The following is a 22,714-nucleotide window of genomic DNA, read 5'->3' on the forward strand; positions in this document are numbered from 1 at the left end:
ATTACTTTAAAGGAATTACATAAACTGTAATAAATGCTAAAACACATTCTTTATGCAGCAGCCCATAGTTATGATGAGATAAAGGGGGGATAGAACAGAAGAGAGAGAGCTAGGGATTTCTCATATACTAAGAATCTTCCAGGAGGGGCTGAAAAATATAAATTTCCCAGGTCTTTAAATTAATATCACTTGTCCCAGAAATTAATCACCTACTGCTTTGTTATATTATTAAAAATTATTATGACCGTTAGCTCATGATAGTTTCCTTCATTTTGTACGTACATATTGAGCACCAGCTATTTGCTAGGCATTAATCTGAGCACTGGAGATTCACCATTGAACAACAATAACAAAAATGACAGTCCCTGCTCTGGTGAAGCTTAGAGAATACTTGGAACAGACAACAAATAAAAAAACATAATAAGTTAGATACTATGTTTGAAGATGACAAGTGCTATAGGAAAAAAAAATGAATAAGGGAAATAGAAAATGTGGTATCTCTGGGAGGGTTATTTTGTGATTTAAACAGGTTAGTTAGGGTAGGCCTCCGAGAGATGACATTAAAGCAAATTCTTGAATGAGGTGAGAGAATGAGCCTTCCAGGCAGAGGGAAGAGTATTTCAGGTAGAGGGACAGCTAATATAAAGCTCTAAAGTGGGAGCACACCTCGGCAGGTCAAGGGACAGCAAAGGCTTAGTGTAACTGGAGCAGACTGAATAAGGTAGTATGGAGCACAACTATTATAAAAATATTTCTTTAAATACAGGTAAAGAAAATACTGTCGCGCTAAACATGGTAGTAGGCATACAATGTTTTCCTAAGTTTATGTCATCACATTAGAATAGGTATAAAATTTCAATGGATATCTTACTGAATTCAAACTACTAATTTTTTTTTCTTCCATGAGCCAACGATGCCTTCGGTGTTCCATTAATCTAGACTTGGGGACAATGAAGTATTCCTTTAAAAAGTGATGTTTTAAGTTACAACCTCAGGGAAATAGCAGTTGGCTTGGTAAAGGTGGTGGGTTATGGGGTTCCAGAAAGAGGAAACACCACATGCAAAGATCCAGAAAACTTGGAAACATCAGGGAGTTGTTTAAGGTTCTTCAAATAGGATGAGGACATGATCAGATTTTCTAAAATCAGAAAGATCCTTCCACCTAATGTAGAGTAGAAAGAGAGCATCAGAGGGGGGCCAGGTGAAGACAGAGGCCAGTTTCGGGGCTAGTGTGGTAAATCAGGCAAGCAGTGGGGGTAGCCTGACCAGAAGAGTACTAGTTAAGATGGAAAGAAATGGATGGATCCTTAATGTATTTATTAGGTGTAATGAATAGACAGTGAATGAGGAGGTGTAGAGGAAGAGGAGAAAAGGAGAGCTCTCATGTCTCCAGGTTGAGCAAGAGATGGAATGGAGCCATTTGCTAAGACCAGAGAATGAGCCGGTCTAGGGGCAAGAAAGAGAACTGGGAAGGTGCATTCTGTACGCAGTATATACTGTCTGTAAACACCTACATGTTTCCTCTTTATAGCCAACAAATAGTTGCCTATATAGATCTGAGTCTCAGGAGAGACTGAACAGCTAGAAACAGGCAGGTATTTCACTGTAAAAATCAATTTTTATTTTATATATTTTTTAAAGTAAGCTCTACCCCCAGTGGGCTTGAACTCACACCACTGAGATGAGGAGTTGCATGCTCTACCAACTGAGCCAACCAGGCACCTCAAAAAGAAATAAATAAAATGATGCCTTGGCACATGTTAATTTGTATGCTTTGTATACATAATCCAGATTAAGCTATTTTTTCTTCATGAAAAATAAAACTAAATATATCACATTGCCTACATTACTTTAATTGCTCCTACAGTACGTAAATAAGGTGATTTTAAAATGTAACATGGCAAGAATTTCATGATTTTTATCCAGGAATGTGAAATAATATTAAGTAATAAATAGTGGCTTAATTTAAAACATGTCATTTTGCTTGTCTTTTAACATAACTGTACTCATCTTCATTCTTTCTTTAAGGAAGGTCGTGGTTTTTTGGTTCTATTTAACATTATGTTATCCAGGTTATGAACAATTACGTGCCAAAGACTGTTTCAAAAGAAAACACAAATGGCAGGCAAACAAAGTCAATGATGAGTAGGAATATATTTATAGTGTCATTCCTTAGATCTGGCTGTTCAAAAAGAGAGGCTTGAATTAACATGTATCTGTGTAAAGAGGGATAAAATGAAAATGCAGCCTGAAGTAGATAGCTGTCCTTATGAATCTGGTTACTTCTTCCAGCACTGTGATGCATATAGTGTATTTGTATGAGTGCCAATTAATCAGCATTATTGTTATAATTTGATTAGCTTATTGCTGAGTTAGCAAATGTCCTAAGAGGGGCAATGTCTCCAAAGTTTAAAATCTCCCGTACTTGGAGAAGCAACTATAATGGTTTAAAAATCATGGATTTTGGACTCTGTGACCCAGTTTTCTTGTCAAATGGAGATATTAATACATAACATGAGGTGTTGTAGTAAGAATGAAATGAAAGCCTTGCCAAAGAACCTAGCATAAGAATCTAGGACTAAATCTTAATAACTGGAAGAGAATCTTAGTGTCTGAGAAGGACCTGGAAGTGATGGAGCCTACTCATGGTATGATTAAGGGATAGCAAATGGGGATCTGATGGAGTCTGATTAAAAGCAGAGTTTGAAGAAAATTAAAACTGGATCAAACATTACACCCCACTGAAATGAAACTTCTCAGAAAAAGGTATTCAAGATTGGGGCGGATGTTGGATAAGGGTTAAGATAAGACCTTCTGACTAGGTGTTGTAGTTAGTTTGTCTCTGACCCATCGGGGCAGGTCTGTGGGGGAAGAATCGAATTTGACTGTCACCTTCAAGCAAAAAGAAGGCAAGTATTATAGGTCTCCTTTGCGGCTCTGGGGAAAGCTGAAGTCAAGGTCAGGGATCTGTGAATACAGTGTCAGGAATATGAGTGGCAAAGCCAGTAGTAGAAGTCCTAGCAAAGGGTAGAGTCAGTCCACTTCAAAGAAAAGCCAGATACTCTGTGATGACATTCTTATGAAATGTGTTTGCATTTGAGTACCATTTTTAAATCATGAGTAAAGAACGTGTGTATGTGTGTGTGTGTGTGTGTGTGTGTGTGTGTATGTGTAAATGTTTTAACAGTAGCTAAGGATTTATCACAAAAGAGTTTTGGATTATTAATTTTCCTATTACACCACAGTGCTGGTTTACTGAGACCCTAACTAAAATTCATATATTTTGTGTACTCATTTATGGGTACAATGCCACTTATGTAAAAAAGAGTTTTATTCTATTTATAGATCAAATTGTAGTGAAAGCAAGAGCAAATACGTTTGTGCATAACAATCATGGAACACTACATCAAAAACTAATGATGTAATGTATGGTGATTAACATAACAATAAAAAATTTAAAAAAAAGAGCAAATATGTTTGGTGTCTTTTTCTTGTTTTCCGAAAATGAAAAAAAAATTTATAAGGGAACCTGACATAAGGATGGAAATAAAAGAATTTCAAATATTTTAATAGTATCTCTATAGGAAAAGAAGTTTGGATTGTTGCCTAATGAAGCTACTTTCTACTAGAATCCTACAATGAAACACAGGAGATGCCTCCAACTTGCCCTTGCTTCCTCTCACCATTAATCCAAGGGATTGCTGGATATTCTTGCCTCTTCCTTTAATTTCACTACTCTTTTTAGTTTTACCTTTTGCAACCACTCTCCCGTATTGTCATTATTGCAAAGGATAACAAATATTAGGCTACTCTAATTGTCCCCATGGCTCTAACACTTCCCAAGGTATTTCCAGCTCAGAGAAACAAACACTCACATTGTAGCTTTTCACAGAAAAGGTAGAATAGGAATGACTGTTATTAACCTCTGTAGAACATAGTATGTCTCAGTTTCTTGCGAGTTCTTCCTGTGAGACTTGACTGGGTTTTCAGAAACCCAGCGGGTCTTCCGACAATCCCCTGTGCTGACCAGATGTATCTGTCTCTTAATGCTACAATGTAAAACTCTATTTTTTCCTTACAGACGAAGATCATCTATCATGACAATGCACTTTCATGAATGCAATTTAAGTTTATTAAGCACAACTGCTTTATGTCTGGGTTCACAGGCATACTGTGTCTTTCAGGCAGAGGAAAATATAAAACTTCTCACAGGGAGATTAATTCTATTATTAGATGATCTGTTTTTCCTGTTAACTGCATAACTATGAAGTCCATAACACCAGAAACTAGGGAAGAGTTTGCAGGATGCTGATTCAAAGATTTAAATAGTTAATAATGAAAGATACCTTTAATAAAATATTATTGATATTCTTTCCAACTCCAGAGACAAAATTTCTAAAATCACTTGGACATCTGGTAAAGTTACAGTAAAATTATCACTGACATTCTTGGAGATATGGGAATATGTATTCTTCAGGGCTATAAAGGTTTTAACTGGGATGTCTGGATAAAGTAGCGCTCATTTAGGTGCTTGCTTTTTTGGTTTACTTATCTTTGCCCAATGGAGTTGGCATTAGCAGGAGAATAAAAAGACCTACAGAGTCCATAATACTGGGTGTCCTGAACATTTTTAAATGTAATTTTTGTCAAGTTGCCTTGATTCATAACAATCTGTTTGAATGTCGTGGACAGTTTTTGTTCTTATCTCGATGAGGACCATTCTATGACGAAATTATGTTACACAGTCCTCAAAGCAAAATTAGACCCATTTTTGTCAAATCATAGCAGGCCATAAAAAATTACAATAAGCTGCCTTTAGTACAGAAAACAGGGCTACAAATAATGAAAAGGATCAACATCTCAACTTTTGGTTGAGGATCAGTGCAAGTAAATTCAAAAACAAAAAAAAGGGTGAGACAAATATCACTCGGCAGTTTTATTCCGCTTTAACACGATAATAGCCGTTTTCGATATTTACTTAACCTTGGTCTCTCCTGCATTGTTTCCCGACTTACCTGCAGTTGGAGCGGGCCTAAGCCTGGTGTTGCCGCGGCAGCAGCTGCCATGGTAGTTGGGATCAGCTGAACAGGGTAAGGGTCACCTAAGTAAGAGAATAATAGAGGTGTCAGCACCTTTCATCTACTCTCCACCTGCAAATTAAACTCGTGCATTCACTCTTTCCAAAAGCCTTCTTTTGTGTGCCTTGCTGGGGCCTAATGAAAAGCTCTATTGTGCAGCCTTTTACTAACACTCTTTTCACAATTCTGGCTGAGAGAGGAATGTGAATAAAAGGCACAAGCAATTAAGGCGGAAACCTCATCCTTTTTTCATGATGTATTTAGGAAAATGGGAGGAAAAAGTGTGCATTGATCAGAGGGCTACACACACACACACACACACACACACACACACACACACACACACACAACCTAACAGTCTTGATAGGAGCACACCAACTCTCAGCACATTTAATTGTTATTATAAAAGGAACTTAACTAAACTTAATTCTATTTTAACAAACTAAAGATTTAAGCCAAATAGCTTATCTTTTGAATGCAATGTTACTGTCTCAATTCAAATAGCCTCTTTAAATAATATCTTGTGGACAAATTCATAGCAAAGAAAACATTTTATGCATTTTTGTTATATAAAATACTGGAATCTTTATTATCCCAGAGATAAATGTTTATAAAAACATATTATAAAGAAAACAGAGAATAGATGGTTTCTCCCTGAAGGGTTTCTGCTTGTGGTGGTATCTGAAAAAACAAAATCTTAGTAATTCAAAATTAAAGTTTTAATACATGTGATCTATAAAGATATAGAAACACACACAAATATATATACATATAAACACATGTAGAAGATTATAGGGTATGTTTTTCATGCAAATTTTTTTCACTTAGTAAAGAAGTACATACACTTTTTGTATAGAGCCCAATGATATGCTAACAGATATGTACATTATTAATATTTGAAATATGACCATAGTAAAAAATAAAAAAGTTATAAGAACCATTTTCTAACATATAAAACAGATTGTTTTAGTAATCTAGTTTGTGAAAATTTTGTTCAGTGTAAATGTATGGAAAATATAACTGAAAATAACTCAATTAATACAGTCATTCAAAAATATTTATTGAGTATCTGCTATGTATCAAGCACTGCTCTTGATACTAGAAATAGAGTTTTAAAGAAGACTAATATGCAGAGGTGTATTTACTGGATATTTAATGAAGCTTAAGATTTGGGGTTCTGGGAAAGGCCCCTAGCAGTTCAAAGGAGCGTACATTTTTATATTTATCAGCTTTTTTACTTTGTTGTGATTTCTTTTTATAAATGAAAATTCTTTTTTTCACTTCTGTGTGTGTTTTTGAAAATTATATATATATATATATATATATATATATATACTTAAAACAATGATTATAAATAGATAATTACACATATTCTTGAAGTGGGCCCCCACATTATATTTTTCATGCTTCAAAATATCTGAATCCACCACTGCTGATCTGCCTTCCCAGAACTTACAGCTTAATGGGAGAAAAAAATAAAGATAATTCAAAGATTAGTAGAAAATACAAAGACTGTTAAGTAAGATAGGGAAGTATATAACATTAGGCACTGCACTGTGGGTGTTCCAAACCTAGTCTAAGAGGTCAAAGGTGGTCTCCAGGAAGAAGTTATGTTGAAGCTGAAATCTGAATGAAGTGAAAGCTAGCCAAACAAAGAAGAAAAGGAAGAGCTTAAAAAAAAAAAAAAAAAAAAGAAAAGAAAAGAAGAAAAAGAAAAAGCAAAGGAAGAGCTTTCCTGGAAGGAAAACAATTTTCATGAAGACTCGCAGTCAAAAGGGAGTGTTCTGTCATAGCCCCGCATTGCTGAAGTTTAGGGCACAGGTAAGGAAGTAGATGGGACTGGAGAGGGTATCAGGGGCCAGATTATGTATGACATTATAAACAAAGAATCTAAACTTTATTCTGTAGGATAAAGGAAACTATGAACATGGAAAAAGGATGAGCTGAGTAAAATCACTTAGCCTGGACGTTGGAAGCTGGAATCAATAATAAAAAGATGCACATCTGTGTACAACACAAAATAAATGGTCTGCACTAGCGTGATGCTGAGATGGAGAATGATGGGGAAAGTGAAGGGATAAAAAGAAGAGGAACGGACAAAACTTAATGATTGTTTACATATGAGAAAGTAAGAAAAACATGACTTTCATGTTTTTCACTGCATTTAGCTTCTGAGTGGTACTGTTCGTTGGGTTTGCAAACATAAACGAGAAGCAAGATTACCAGGTTGGGCCTGGTGGGGAAGGGGGTGGAGGGGACGGGGGCAAATAATTCTGTTTTGGACATTTTAAGTTTGAAATTATTATTAGATATCTGAGTAGAGATATTCTTTGAGGCACTTGGTAAACATGTCAGGATTTGAGGAGAGGAATTCACATCAGAGACATAATTGACAGTGGTCAGCATACATCTGGAATTTAAAGCTATAAGTCCTCATGATACCATTTAGAAGTTAACTGTAGGTAAAATATAGGTCCAAGGATTGGATTGTAGAATATGCTAATATTTATAGTCAGGGAGATAGGCAACTAGCAGAAAAATGGAGGAGAAATATAAATTTGATGTTCCAGAAGCCAAGTAAGGAAAGATTTTCAGAAAGTGATTTTTTTTCAAATGCTGGATTTAGTAATGTAAAAGTCATTGGTGACTTCAAAAAGGGCAATTTCAGTGGAGTGGAGGGTGAGAAAGCCTAACTGGAGTGAGTGTGATCAACAAAGGATGATTAAAAGTAAAATTGGAGGCAGAAAGTGCAGACCCTTGCTCTTCAAAGTGAAGTTCTTGAAGAATAGCATTGGTATCACCCAGGAGTTCCTTAGAAATGCAGAATGTAAGACCCCACCCCAAATCTACTTGGGCAGGCACCCTCTAAGATGGAACCCCCAATGACTCCTACTTTTCTCCTTGAATTTATGTCCTAGTGTAATCCCCTATCCTTGAATAGAAGCCAAAGTGTTGAGATATTAGGTTACATGAAGACTCTGGCTTTGTCTAGTTTGTCTTCTCTCCATCCTTACCCTCTCTGTCTTGAACCAAGCAGTTGTGTTAAGAGGTGCCCTATGGAGACATTTGCCTAGCAAAGGAATGATGTCTTCAGTCAATAGCAAATAATAAGGCCTGCCAACAACCAAAGGAGAAAGCTTGAAAGCAGATTCTCCCCCAGGTCAAGCCTAGAGATGACTACAGTCCAGGGCAACACCTTGATCACAACTCTGTGAAAGATCCTGAGCCACAGGTACCCAACATGGCTGTGTTCAAATAAATGTTTGTTGTTTTAAGCCACTACCTTTTGGGAGAATTTGTTAAAGCAGCAGGCATATACCTTCTGAATTAGAATTTAAATTTTAACAAGAGTCCCAGATGATTTGCACTCATTTGAGGGGTGCTGGAATAGACAATTCCACTGAGGTGTTTTGCAGTAATTATTGAAGGACGTGTGGTCAAGAAAACCTTATTTAAAAGGTATCTACCTGTAAACATTATAGAATGCTTGTATGCCAACAAGAAAGATCCAATAAATAGAGAAAAAACTGTTGATATAGGAGAGAGTGGACAACTGACTGATGTTACAATGGATAAGGTTTTATTTAGCATTTAGCATTTTTAATATTTAATCTAGAAAACACTATCTGAATTTATAAAGTAAAGGGAAGTTTAGATGTATAAAAGCTGAATTTGTACTATGCAAAGTAGCCAAAATAACAAATATTAATGTATGACTATTAGAATAGGCAACTTAAATGCTAAAACTGTGTAATTTATTTATATTGCTCATTTAATCAATATAATCCTACAATTAACTATAGTAAAAGTATAGAGGCTATGGTGCTCTTCACAGTGATAATTCATTTTATATAATTTAGTTTCCCTGTTGTGAATTAATCAATAAATTAGCACTTATAACATCTACCATGTGACCAGAACTCTGCTGGGTTCTTTGGAAGACAAAACCAAACCAAACCAAACCAAACCAAAAGAAACCTTGGTCTCTATCTACTACACGTCCATCTTTTCTAATTAAGTGTTGCTTATTTGAGTAGTACTGAGCATCCATAAGTTCTATGGGAGTTAAGGGAGAACTAATTCCAGGCTTCAGTCTTTAGAGAATAAAGGTAAAAATAAGAATGAACTTGGACTTGAAGATTTGCAGATGAAGGGGGATAGATGTTTTAGGTAGGGTGAAACGCATCAAAACACGTGTATGACATGCTGAGGGAATGGAGAGAAATCAGTTTACCTGATAGGTGACAGAATAAGGTAGAAGGAAAAGAGGCTGAAGTCAAGAAGCTGGGAAACTTTTCATATCCCAGACTGAAGGATATTTGGATACGACAAGGAAATTGATATGAAATGAAGTTTTAGCAAGTGTCATTAAAGAAGTTAGGTAATACGGGGGTTTTAAAAATGACCCAATCTCTAACCTAAGTTGAGATTTTAACTAATGAACTTAAAATGAACACATACTCAATTTCTTACTAACCACTAGATGTTAGTAATTCAGAAGTGCCCAAAATACCTATGCAGGTGTTTGCTATCAATCCAAATGTGTGAATAAATCTGTGTTGTTCAAGGGTCAATTGTATACATGTGAATGAATAACTATTACGTTATACACATCCTATATGTGTGGGTGTTAATGCATGTATATATATAAAACATTTATACATATGAATGAATGACTATTATGTTATACACATCCCATACTGTAAATGCATGTATGTATATAAAACATTTATACATATGAATGAATGACTATTCTGTTATACACATCCCATATTGTATTGTGGGCATAAATGCATGTATATACATAAAACATTTATACAAGCTAAATAATTTTATATATGTGTAATGGGCTGAGTTGTGCTCCCTCCCCCCAAATTTCCATGTTGAAGTACTAACCCCCAGTATCTCAGAATGCTACTGTATTTGAAGATAAGCCTTTAAGAGGTAATTAAAGTAAAACGAGGTCATTCAGGTGGGCCCTAATTCAGTGTGACTACTGTTCGTATAAGAGGAAGAGATTAGGACACAGACAACACAGAGGACAACCAAGTGAGGACAGAGGAGGAGAAGATGGCCATCTACAAGTCAAGGAAAGAAACCTCAGAATGAAATCTACCCCATGGACACCTTGATCTTGGACTTTTAGCCTCCAGAACTTGTGAAAAAAATTTTCGGTTTAAGCCACTCAGTTTGTGGTATTTTGTTATGGCAGCCCGAGCAAACTAATATAATATGTTTGCCACACATGGTCACATATCAGTGTATTTGATGTTTAAGTAAATTGGAGAAAACAAAAGACTCACAGCATGAATTAAAAAGACTGCAATAGCTATTACGTGTCTTTAATCATATATAGTTTCCAAGATATAATTATATAATCATAAACAGGATATCAACTAATTTTCAAAGGTTTGTGTCTAAGGCACTGTTCAACATACAAACATACATAATTTGAAGCATGTCTACCTTATTGCCAACTTTTCAGGCCCAAAATACCCAGAATTAGTTTGATCGAAATTTGCTCCAAGTTACTAAGCAAATACAAATACAATAACTGTGAAAATGGCCAATACAGCAATTTAACTCTTAATCAAATTCAAAATACATTACATGCATGTGCTGGTGTCTGAAGTGAACACAGAATCTATAAGACTTTATTTTTTAATTTTTTTAAAGATTTTATTTATTTATTTGACACAGAGAGAGAGAGAGAGCACAAGCAGGGGGAGCTATAGAGAGAGAGGGAGAGGCAGGCTCCCCACTGAGCAGGGAGCCATCCCAGGACCCTGCGATCATGACCTGAGCTGAAGGCAGGCGCTTAACCAACTGAGCCATCCAGGCGCCCCCAGAATCTATAAGACTTTAAAAAACAAGGTCAAGGGTAGTTCTTAATGGCAAAAGAGAAATTCAGACCTGTTGAGGAAAAAAGGATCTTTTATTGAAGTAATTACTGTCATCTATTTGTGTCATCCCTTATTTAACTATACTAAAAAAATATTACAACAGGTTTATTTTGTAAATACCTCATCAAATACTTATTAAAAATTAGATAATGGAAAATTCTGACTTTTAAAGTTCAACCATGTGTAAGTTATTCAAATTGACTTTCAACTAGTTAAAAGTAATATCTTTTACTCTTTCCTAGGTTTTAACCATTTGAACAGTTTTTCCCTAACCCTTTCCAGAATTAATTTGCTTCTTATTTCAAAGCCAAGTATGGAAAATTCTAGCTCAAAACAAATTTTTTCAAAAAGTTGAAAAATATACTGAGGCATCTTAGTCAATTGTTTTTAGAATACAACTTAGCTTATACAGTCTATTGATATAAATGATAGTTAGTACTGAATAACCCAATAACCCCTCAGAAAGCATGTTAATTGCATTAATGTTAAAGTAATGAATATTTAGATAATAATTATCCCCACTGACACTAAGAAGGATTTATTTCTACGACATACGACAGAGTAAGAAAAACAATATTTTCCAACAAGGTTGTTTAGGCTGAGGAAGATTGTCAGAACAAGTAAGTATATTCTTACCCTTGGTCAAGGACATACCCCCTTTCATCCACTGAACTAATATAAATGTTCTGGAAAGTTTTACAGCATTATCTTCACTGAAATAAGGAGACTCATTCCTTTATTAGCCCTCCGTGGTTTTGTGTTTGTTGGTTTGGTTTGGTTTTGCTTCCTTGACAAATACCGGATTGCCTTTGCTAGGTGTTGTGAAATACAAAAATTAATATCCATACACATAGACACAGACAACCCCAGCCCTAGACGAGTTCCTGATCAAGTGAGGGGGATAAACATGTAAGCCAATCCAATGATACAATGAGCAAACTAGAAGGTAGTGTAGAAGGTATTCTGGAAACCTCAAGAAAAGAAGAACTTAACTTGGAAACAGTTTCAAGAAATGTTATTTGTTAAAATGTCTCTTTAAAAATGACTAGTTTCACTACCACATTACCTTTCAGGACCATTTTACCACCTACTTTCCATGTCTTCTATTTGCTAGAGAGTCCCACAGTAAGCATCCACCATTTAGTACTAATTTGCTCTAATTAATCATCTCCTCAGATCATGACTTAAAACACTCTGCTCTTACCAACTCTAACTTCCAGGTGGAGGGAGCTCTGTAAGAATCTAAGAAAAAATGAGGTAAAAAGGACACTATATATAGAACTTTTGAAGAATGGTGCTTTCTTTCAGCTCATGGGCCCAAAGATGAATTGGTGGGATCCTTCTGCTTGGAAGGAGTCCCCTGCCATTGATAGGGCAGTGTTAACCATAACCACTATCCTTTACTGACCCCTGCTTCCAGTTATATTTTAATATTCTCAGTGTATGTGATGCCATAAGGGAAGGGTAAGCTCTGCAGCTATAAGAAGTAGGTAGAACATATATTTTACAGAGTCCTGTGTTTCACTTTGAAGGCAATGTTAAGTCATTGAAAGATTTTAAGCAGCCAAGTGACATAGTCTGATGGGTGTTTTAGATGGATCAGTTTTGTGGCAAGGGATCGAATCTCTTGAAAGAGGGAGAGACTGGAGACAGACAGACTTGTTAAACACCATTTCAGTAAATCAAGTGGGAAATGATAGTGGCCTAAACTAATGATAAGGAAAAGAGAGGAGGGAATGAACTGGGAGACAGACTTGACCAATTTGATGGGAGAAAAGAGATACAGGAGAAAAAAAAGAAGAAAAAGTTATAGTTTGGGCTTTTAATACATGGTTTAAAGAATGACTAATTTTTTTACCCAAATAGTTATTCAATTGCTCCAACATCATTTTCTGAGTATTCTCCTACCGATTTGAAATGTGGGCAACTAGTATTTGTTGACTTTTAGCACTCTATTAAAATGTTTTACATATATACATATATAAATATACATATATACATCCATATATATGAACATATTTATGTGTGTGTATAAAATCTCATTTAATCTTCACAATTCAGTACCATAGATTTATTATTATTCTCATTATACACACACACACACACACACACACACACAAATGTACAGGATCTTATTACAGTTTGTAAGTACTACAGACATTAGTACTTCAGTAAAAAAGTATTGTTTCAGAAAAATCATAGACTATTTTTAGAATATTATGCAAATACAGACTTCAATTTTCAAATAGATATATTCATTTAGTTTTCCTTCAACTAATACATATCTAATACTATGTGGAGGACACAAAGAAATAAAAGGTATAGTCTTGCCTTGATGACACTTCCAGTTACAAAAATAAGATATACAGATACCAAAAGGGAAATAAAACAAAGCCACATGATTAAAATCAAATGAATGAGAAAGACAGTAATTACCAAAGAAAGGAAGAATTTACTGGAACTCAAATCACGGAAGAAAGAAGCAGAGGAAGAAAGGGCTAGGCTTGGGTTAGGTCTTCAGATGAGAGAAGTCCAGGAGCTGCAGTGCCCAATGCACAATAGATACTAAACATCTGCTAAATGAATAAATGGATGAGCTGAAAAGTAAGGATGAGAGGAAGCCCCAGTGGTTTTTCAGTTCCTCTAGCATATCCAGGGTATAAATATGTCCCTGAGTTGTCTCTTCTTACGTCCTCACGTTACTCACTTGTCATTCCTTGTTTTATAATTTACTCTTAAAACACAACTGTTTATAGGTCCATGTACACCCTATTCCATCTCTTGCTTCCCAGCCTTCATTCAGGCTCCTTTCTTCTGTTTGGAATGTTGTTTCTGTATTCCTCCACCCCGACAACTTCTTCAATTGCTTTGTTGTCCTTCATCCTTTGAAATTTGACTTAGGGGTCCCCACTTCAAGAAGCCTTTCCTGACACCTTCCACCTCTCTTAAATTTGAATTCACTCCCTTCCCCTGACTTCTGTTAAAATTGTAGGCATATGTCTATCATATTACATCTGTCATTCTCCCCCAAATACACTATGAGCATCCTAAAGGCAGGCATTATGTCTTACTCATCTTTAAAATCCTCAGTTCTTAGTACAGGAACTGTTAAAATGCACAGTTCTGTTAAATACATAGCACAGGCTGTTAAAATGTTTATTGACTGAATAAATGAAGAAAATTTATTTAATTAAGAAATTAACAAATATCAAACACAGGAGACCACTCTTCCCATAGCAAAAGCTTACAGTTTAGTAGAAGAAACAGATTGTGAGCAAATAATTATACAATAAGGAACAAATTAGTTTTTGTACAGGGTTTAATTCAAACAGTTCAATTTAATTCAAACAATTCAGGGTTTAATTCAAACAATAATGAAAAAAAGATGATCATCGACCAATGATACAAAAGTACAATAGGGAATAGAGGGGAAAGAGAAGCCTAGAGTTTGGGGATATAAGGGAATATGGACCCAGAAGAGGTAAAGAATCTTCTGTAAAATATTTTCATTTATCAAATAGTTCTTTTATAATATTCCATAATCTCTTTTGTAAATTTTGATTTTAAAGCAATTCATATCTCACTGAATATTTAAAAGTAAATAATATTAATTTCTTAAATCTTAAAATAATTTCTGTTCACTAACAAGAAACCATTATTATGATGTCATTAAGGCACCTAAGCATGGTCAAGGTGTTTACCAGAAAAGATGTTATATATAAACAAATGACCAAAACAAAATCTTTCATCATCATGACTGTTCAAATTACTTTAGACTTTCTGAAATCCAAGCAAGGTGAACTTTGCTTTTTATGGTGATAAGTTCACCTATACCTCCTCCCTCTCTCCCTTTTAGGTAAGTTAAATTTATAACAATTCCACTAAATCATCTTGTGCAATCCAAGTTAAGAAGTTCAGAAGAACTGATATGGTATACATAAGTTTCAATAAAGGGGTTTCCAAATGCAGAAAATGGTAAAACTGTAAAGCCTTTATTGATTTGCTAGAATAGCATTAGACTTTAACACTTGAAACTTTTTATAAGGAATGCTAATATTTTAGAGTAAACGCTCATAAAATAAGTAATAAATATAAACATTTCATATGAGTTTTGAGAAAGTAAAATTAATAATTATCTCTTGTCTGACTAAACATCTATTTAAAAGAAGATGTTTTGAGGTAATTGTTAGTTCTTCACTGCTTTGTCATAGGCTAACTTTTTCAGTAAAGGATTTTTAAAAATGGGGTGGCTGGGTGATAGACATTGGGGAGGGTACATGCTATGGTGAGCACTGTCAATTGTGTAAGACTGTTGAATCACAGACCTGTACCTCTGAAACAAATAATTCATTATATTGTTAAAAAAAAGAAGATAGTAGGAAGGGAAAACTGAAGGGGGGGAAATCGGAGGGGGAGATGAACCATGAGAGCCTATGGACTCTGAGAAACAAACTGAGGGTTCTAGAGGGGAGGGGGGCGCGGGGGATGGGTTAGCCTGGTGATGGGTATTAAAGAGGGCACGTACTGAATGGAGCACTGGGTGTTATACGCAAACTATGAATCATGGAACACTATATCAAAAACTAATGATGTAATGTATGGTGATTAACATAACATAATAAAAAAAAGTCATACTGACACACACACACACACACACACACACAAAGAAATATTTTTATGTCTTTTAAATGGAGCATGGCAAATGAAAACTTTATTCTACTTAATTAATAGTTACCCAGTTGGCTAGAGATGATAAACTTTTTAAGAAATGCCTCTCAAAATAGGAAGAAATTTCTGATTATAAAAGATGGAGCATTCTTTCTTTACCTCTTTGCCCATAAATTAAATGAATTCTAGCACTAATGAAAATTCCTGGGTTAATTATCTAAGAAATCTGAGTATCCCTGAAGAGGTGACAATGAATCAAAGAAATTTCCTTTTCCTCCTGTATTTCAGTATTGCTACTAAGGCATCATTTAAGCTATTGCATGATAATTCATTTTAAGTTGCTCTAAGAGAATCATTAATTAGGGAACAGCTTCTATATCTGAACCTACATTAGACTACTGTGTCTACATTTTGCTTCTGTGTCTTATGAGGATATAAATGGCACACAGAAAAGCACCCCAAATGTTTTAGGCATTTGAAAGTAGTGATTTAGAAGGGGGCATTGGTATAAGCCACTTAAGACCAAAACAAATGCTATTTCTCTTTTATTTTCCACTTTTAATAATAAGGTTTAGCAAGCATTTCATTTTTTGACACCTTTTATAGCCTTTCCACTTTTCTATCATCGATGTCCTTCCTCCTGGAATGTATCCAGAGTCCGTGATCTGCAGGTTGAGAACAGGGAGTTTCCTAAACCCTGAAACAATAAGGCTATGAGCTATACATTTGGATGACTTATGGTCGAGAGCTTTCTACCTGAATGATATATTTTAGACCTCTGAAAATTAAGAAATATTATGGAATATCCCCTCCCCCTAAAAAAATGAAAACCAAATAATGCAAAAGTCTTGGTCAGAAGTATAGAAGCCTAGAATCAACTCCTGAAATTCTCTTCATTATGTCACATCCTAAATGTTCAAAACAGACTTATACATTTAATGAATAATAATGATATGTTATACTTATATAATAATTTAAATTCCTGAGAAATGCCTATACTCTCCCATCTAGTTTTTACAATCTCCTTATGAAGTGGGTAGGGCAGACATTATTGTAGCTACCTTAAAGATTAAAAAGCTAAGGCACAAAGAAGAAAATGACTAGCCTAAGGGCACAGAATGATATGAAATGGGATTGTGACTACCAAGGTCTTTTGATATCTTGTTTAATTTTTTCCCTAACAGAATTTATTAACTCCAGACAATTAATAGTTTTGGATTACAAGTCTCATTGATGCTTATTTGTAGCTTAACTCACACCAGCCAATTTTCAAAGTTTTAGTCCTTCCATTAACCAACTAGGAGAGCATTAGAATTTAGAGGCAATCTCTTGGGAAAAATGTTCAAAAAGGAACAAATTAATGAAAGTAAAATGCCATATATTGGGAATAGAACCGGTTACATGAAGAATTCATTTGGGGCAAATATGTGCACACAAAAATGTTTACCTTAGAATTATTTAACTGTAAATATTGTATACAAAATTAAATGTTCATTAGTGGGGAATGCAAATAAAATATGGTAATCCAGATTAACGAATATGATGCAGAATAAGTGAGATCTAAAATTAGGGAAAAGAAAAGATGGCCATGTTTTTTTTATATTCCTAATATAACATTTACCCTCACATACCTTATATATTATGTAGTACCTATCAAATACACAGTATATATGTATCATAGCATATACATTACAACCTACAAATATGTTCACATCATACATATTACATATTTGTATCTATACATAAATAGATGTATATACATATGTATGTATAAATAAATACATCTTTATATCTATAGTCCTGGGAAAATAAGTACCGAATTGTTAACAGTGATAACCTCTGGGGAGTGGGGTTATAGGAGTATATGAGTGTAGACAGATAACTTTTAGTTTCCGTTTTCTATACTTCTACATTGTTTGAGGTTTGTGTAGTCAGCAAATGCTATCTTTAATATATTAGGAAAAAATGTGAAGGGTTGTTATGAGCTGACTATATAAACAGGTTTAAGAAAATACTCTTTGAACATAGAGCCAAAATAAATTATTAGGGAAATAGTACTATTTAAAAAGTAGCTGTAGTTCTCTCTGCTTCTGCCCTTTCCTCTGCCTGGAATGGAGATATGGCACTGGGGAAGATATCCAAGACTGTGAGACAGGAGCCATAATTTGTGGAAGGTGGTATAATAAATAAATAAGAGAACAAGGCTGGGATCTGCTATCACAGACCTACCATAGGAGCAATGTTTGGACTATTAGGTAAGTGAAAAATATTCTTTCATCATGTTTAAGCTAGTATTATTTTGGTCTTTTACAGTAGGTAAACCTAATACAGTATCTGATTCCACAAGATATTCCAAGAGCATGACTTGCTCAGTCCTCATGGAAAATACGTATCTACTGTAGAGTTAGAGTCAAATGCTCTCTTCCACTGTTTTCTTAACTACTTTTTCTGCTTCCATATTTTCCTATCAACCTCATGACTAAAGTTTGCCTGCTAATGGAGTCTTTTTACAGAGAAAGAGCATGCATACTGGAGAACAGAGGCTTCCAGTATCATTGGCAGTTACATTTATTCAAGTAAAATAATGTATTGCTCTTCTGGGCTTGTACTTCAGTCTGATGACCTTAGTTTCAGCCTGCTACAGAGATGACATTCCGTGTTTGCCATGGCCAGAAAAATATGAGTTTAGAATTCTGAGGGGTAGGCTACACTACGGCAAACTTATATACGGTAACACTACCTTTTGAGGCCTCTTGGCTGAGAGCACAGAGTGATTAGCCGACTCTTCCCATTTGGCGACTCCGCATGATCAAGAATCAAGTCAAAAAGAAAATACTGACCCAAATGGGTTTATATTTAAATTCAGTGCCATGCTTTTGTTCTTTTGTGTTAAAAAAAGCAAACAAGATGGATTAAAGGATTAAATATATATTCACACTCTAGTAAAATCTGAGGAATTTATTGAAAAAAGGGCTTTTGCTTTTTTTGTTTGCTTGTATATGTGTATTTTGTTGGTAGAGCGTGTGTGTGGGGAGGGCTGGATCAAACACTAGTTTCTAACATAGCTCAGTTATCTCACAGAGTTATGATGCTTAAAATTAGTTACATGTCTGTTTAATAAACAATAAGGAACAATATAAGCTATTATTTTTATACCAAGGTATGACACTTCGTCACAATAAAGACATGTACATCTCCCTTTTCTCAGTGATGAATTTTGGAAAAATATTATAAACTCCCTTTTAGGAAAAAAAAAGGTGTTTCTATTGACCTAGAAACATTTTTTCCATGAGAACTGGAGGGTGGCTGACACCATGTAATTGTGGAATGTTATATACATTTCTGCACTCAGTTCTCTTTACTTTTTAATCATCTCCTATTTTTATGTCACCAATCTTACTTCTTGCAGATGGGAATTTAAATGATTGGCTATTTGGGTACCAGAGCAATTCTTTAAAAATATATTTTATATATATTTACTAATAGTACTAATTATATATATTTATATAATAAATATATAATATATAACATAAATAATATAATATCTATATTTACTAAGCTCTACAACAAAGTCAGCTTCACTCAAAGTCATTGGTTTATGTTTCAGGGGGAAGGGGGTAAAAAGAAGAGCTGGTTACAATAATTTTAAAACACGCAAACACAGAAGCCTGAATATATGATTACATCCTCTCCTCTCTGCTTATGTACAAAGAACCTACAGTATGTGATCCTGACAACACATGTTTCCTATTTTGTCAGTTTGATAAAAGCGTACCATGTCAATGGTTTTTAGCTTGTGATTTGGTGATTGTTTTACCACTGATTGTCAATGACCTGTATGTCAGCTGACACAGCTAAATCAGAAATTAGCATGCAGTCTCCTAAAATGCCAGACACATGGACCCTTTACACAAGAGAGATATAATGGAACCCACATGATATCCCCATTAAACAATGAAACATGTGACATTAACCAAAAACAGGAACACATCAGCAAATATGCCTGAGGAAGTTTATGGTATTTAACTCCTAAACATTAATTTTATTGTGGTGTATGAAGAACTAATTAACTGAGAGTTTCCTTTTTTATTGGAAGCGGAAATACTGTTCAGAAAACTGATGAAGAATAAATACAGCATATTTTAAGTTTATTAAGCTTGGCTCATCGACTTCTATTTATTTAAGCTAATCTCATAAGGCAATTACATATTTCAATCAGTAACTTTATATGGCTATTTTATTTAGCACATTTCTGAAAAATTAATCAACATGTTAAAATGAGGAAAGAGTATGTGAATATATTTCCAGTTTCATACAGCCAGAACAATGACTAAATACATTTTCAATCACATGATCTTTTCCAACATGAGTTTTGATAAGTATACAAAGGGAAAATGACAACTGAAAAAGTTAAAACTTGGTGATAATGATGTAAATAGTTAAGGCTAAGTTTGTATCTACATGAGACAAATGGTTTCCTTCAGCACTGTATACTTTTCTCTAAATAATTCTATTTTCCCAGAGGAGGCCTCATTCAGGTGTGGCAGAATGAATTTGATTCTAGATAGGATATGCAATGCAATTAATTGCCAGGTGTGGTTTCAGAATCTTTTTTTTTCCCCTTTTGAAACAGGATCTGTGTTTTGCGGGCGCAATACTAGGCACCACTTCATATATAATCCTGTTTAATCTCTATAACAATTTAAAATGGGTGTTATTAATCCCTATTATAGATGAGAAAACTAAAGCTCAGTAACCTGCACAAGGACAATCAAAGTAGCAGAACAAGGCAAAACTTGATTCCAAGTCCATGCTCTCTCATTCCAAGTACCTTTCAACTAGTAATTGTCTACTTGACACTGGGTTAATTAAATCAAAATGAACAAAACAATTAAATGTTTGAAATCATATAGACACAGGAATCAACTGGTATAGACAAATGAATCAATCACTTATCTATACAATATTGTCCATATCCCAAGAGTGCAAGATAAATTTTGTTATAACATTCTGTACTGTGGTTGTAATACGCTAGGTCAACACCAATAACTTTCTAGTAAAAAAGGTCATAATAGGTTTTTAAATGAATATAGACTAGACAAGACCAAAAGTTCCTAAAATTCCTTGGATTCAGGCACCATTAGTGGCTCAATAATTTTTTCGTGGCACCTGCAGGACAAAAGAAATACCCAACTGCTCCATTTTGTTAAGTAGTAAGGTCCAAACACTAAGGTAGTTTATGTAGTATCTGACAGATGCCTCCGTATTTTCCCTGAAATTTTAAAATATGCTGTATACCCCTGTGAATTTGCAAAAGCACTCTGGTACCTTAGCACACAGTTCAGGAACTTTAGCACGAGGCACATGCCTATCTATGGGGAAAGACTCTATCTGTAGCTATGTGAGGCATTCAATTTGACACTTTGGGTTAACTCTTGAGCCAACTCTTTTACAACTGTTTGTTTTAGACTGTATATAGAAAGTGGGTTATTTTATTGGATTGCCTTCCTGTAGATTTTTTTTTTATTTCCACATAAAATATGTTCCCTGTCAAAAGTTTCTAAGGCAGCTATTAGAATTATATAACTAGAAATTTTACACCCAAACAGAAAGGAGAGGGGCAGAGGACTGTAGTTATTAGTAAAAAGAGAAACACCTAGTCCTCTCATTTCTGCCTATAAACTAGATGTTCTAAAGGAACAGCGTTTAACCTTGAGGGTGGGGTGCGAGGAAGCCATGTGTTATGGAAAGAGAACTGGAAATTGGAGTCAGTGAAAGCGGTATTAACCACATTATGACCTACAACAACTTTATCTCAAAAGTCTCTCTCAAGTTTAATATGCTAAAACCAACATACACACTCAAAATTATTTTGATTTTTGTTAGTTTTTTTTACCATGATGAGCAAACACAAAAGTGGTGTCTTCTTGCCAACATGAAACTACCGTGTGGGAGGCAAAAATGTGTACATTTTATTTCAAAACTATCTACCCGAAACAAGTGTTGTGGTTCACAAGATGGAGGTCCTGGTTAAGCAAGAGGTTAGGATTTCAGTCAGATTTTCCAGCAGAGGCAAAGGGACTATCTCCTTGGACTCTTCAACCACCCAAAGTGTATTTGAACCAATTCATTTGTACACCATTTATTTTATTATTCAGTATTAGAAGCTTAGTTATTTAGTTTTAAAATTTATTTCAAGAAATTTAATGACATTGTTCTGATTAAAATGAGAGGTACCTACAAATATAATTTAAAATTGGGATTTTGGCGGCACCTGGGTGGCTCAGTTGGTTAAGTGTCTGACTCTTGATTTCGGCTCAGGTCATGATCTTAGGGTCCTGAGCTAGAGCCCTGAGTCCAGCTCAGCATGGAGTCTGCTTAAGAGTCTCTCTCTCCCTCCTCCCCCCACCCCTCACCCCCATCCCCACTTGCATGTGCACATGTGCATGTGCGCTCTCTCTCTCTCAAAAAAAATTGGGATTTTTAATTATGCAATATAAAAACTGGCGTGTGTCTACATATAGCAACTTAGTTGACAGTTTTCATAGAACTGACAAGTTAAATATACAGATTATTTCATTAATTTCTTCCCCTGAATGGAATGGTCTGTGAATGGAGTTGATTGATCAAATCAGTGTTTTATCAATCAAGTTATTACATATATTAAAATATTCAATTTAATAATGCACAATTATTTTTACCTCCTTAGAAGTTTGGAAGTATTTTTAGATATTAAGAAATAAGTAGGAAAAGGAATAACTAGATATGGATCCATGAAGAAGTACGGTTTCATGCTTGATTTCATTAATAGCAAATGCCAGAACAGAATCTGAGATTCTGATAATACTACAACAATATTTGTGAATTTATCTACATATTCATTGATAAGAGTGGACTACAACATTCTTTAAAGCTTCTTTTCTATCTAGACAGTTTGTTCTGAATTCTTTGGCTGTACTGCTATTTTCTATTGTTTACTGACATTCATTCTAGCAATTAAGAGAAAATCCAGCACCTCCATTCTGTAGGTCCCCATTCAATGCCATATTTCTACTATTACATTTC

At 34.8% G+C, this 22,714-nt stretch overlaps 1 protein-coding gene across 1 annotated transcript in view; it reads right to left on the minus strand.

Moving 5' to 3' along the window:
* Positions 1-22,714, minus strand: part of SOX5 (SRY-box transcription factor 5) — a 1,012,050-nt gene that overhangs the window by 97,120 nt on the left and 892,216 nt on the right. The window contains exon 12 of the mRNA XM_088025573.1: positions 5,016-5,101. Coding sequence (XP_087881699.1) covers positions 5,016-5,101 — 86 coding nt within the window. The remainder of the gene's footprint in view (positions 1-5,015; positions 5,102-22,714) is intronic.

This window comes from Eumetopias jubatus, unplaced genomic scaffold (genome assembly GCF_037043125.1).
Source record: "Eumetopias jubatus isolate StellerSeaLion01/CBP00866 unplaced genomic scaffold, mEumJub1_p1.0 scaffold_8, whole genome shotgun sequence".
NCBI lineage: Eukaryota > Metazoa > Chordata > Mammalia > Carnivora > Otariidae > Eumetopias > Eumetopias jubatus.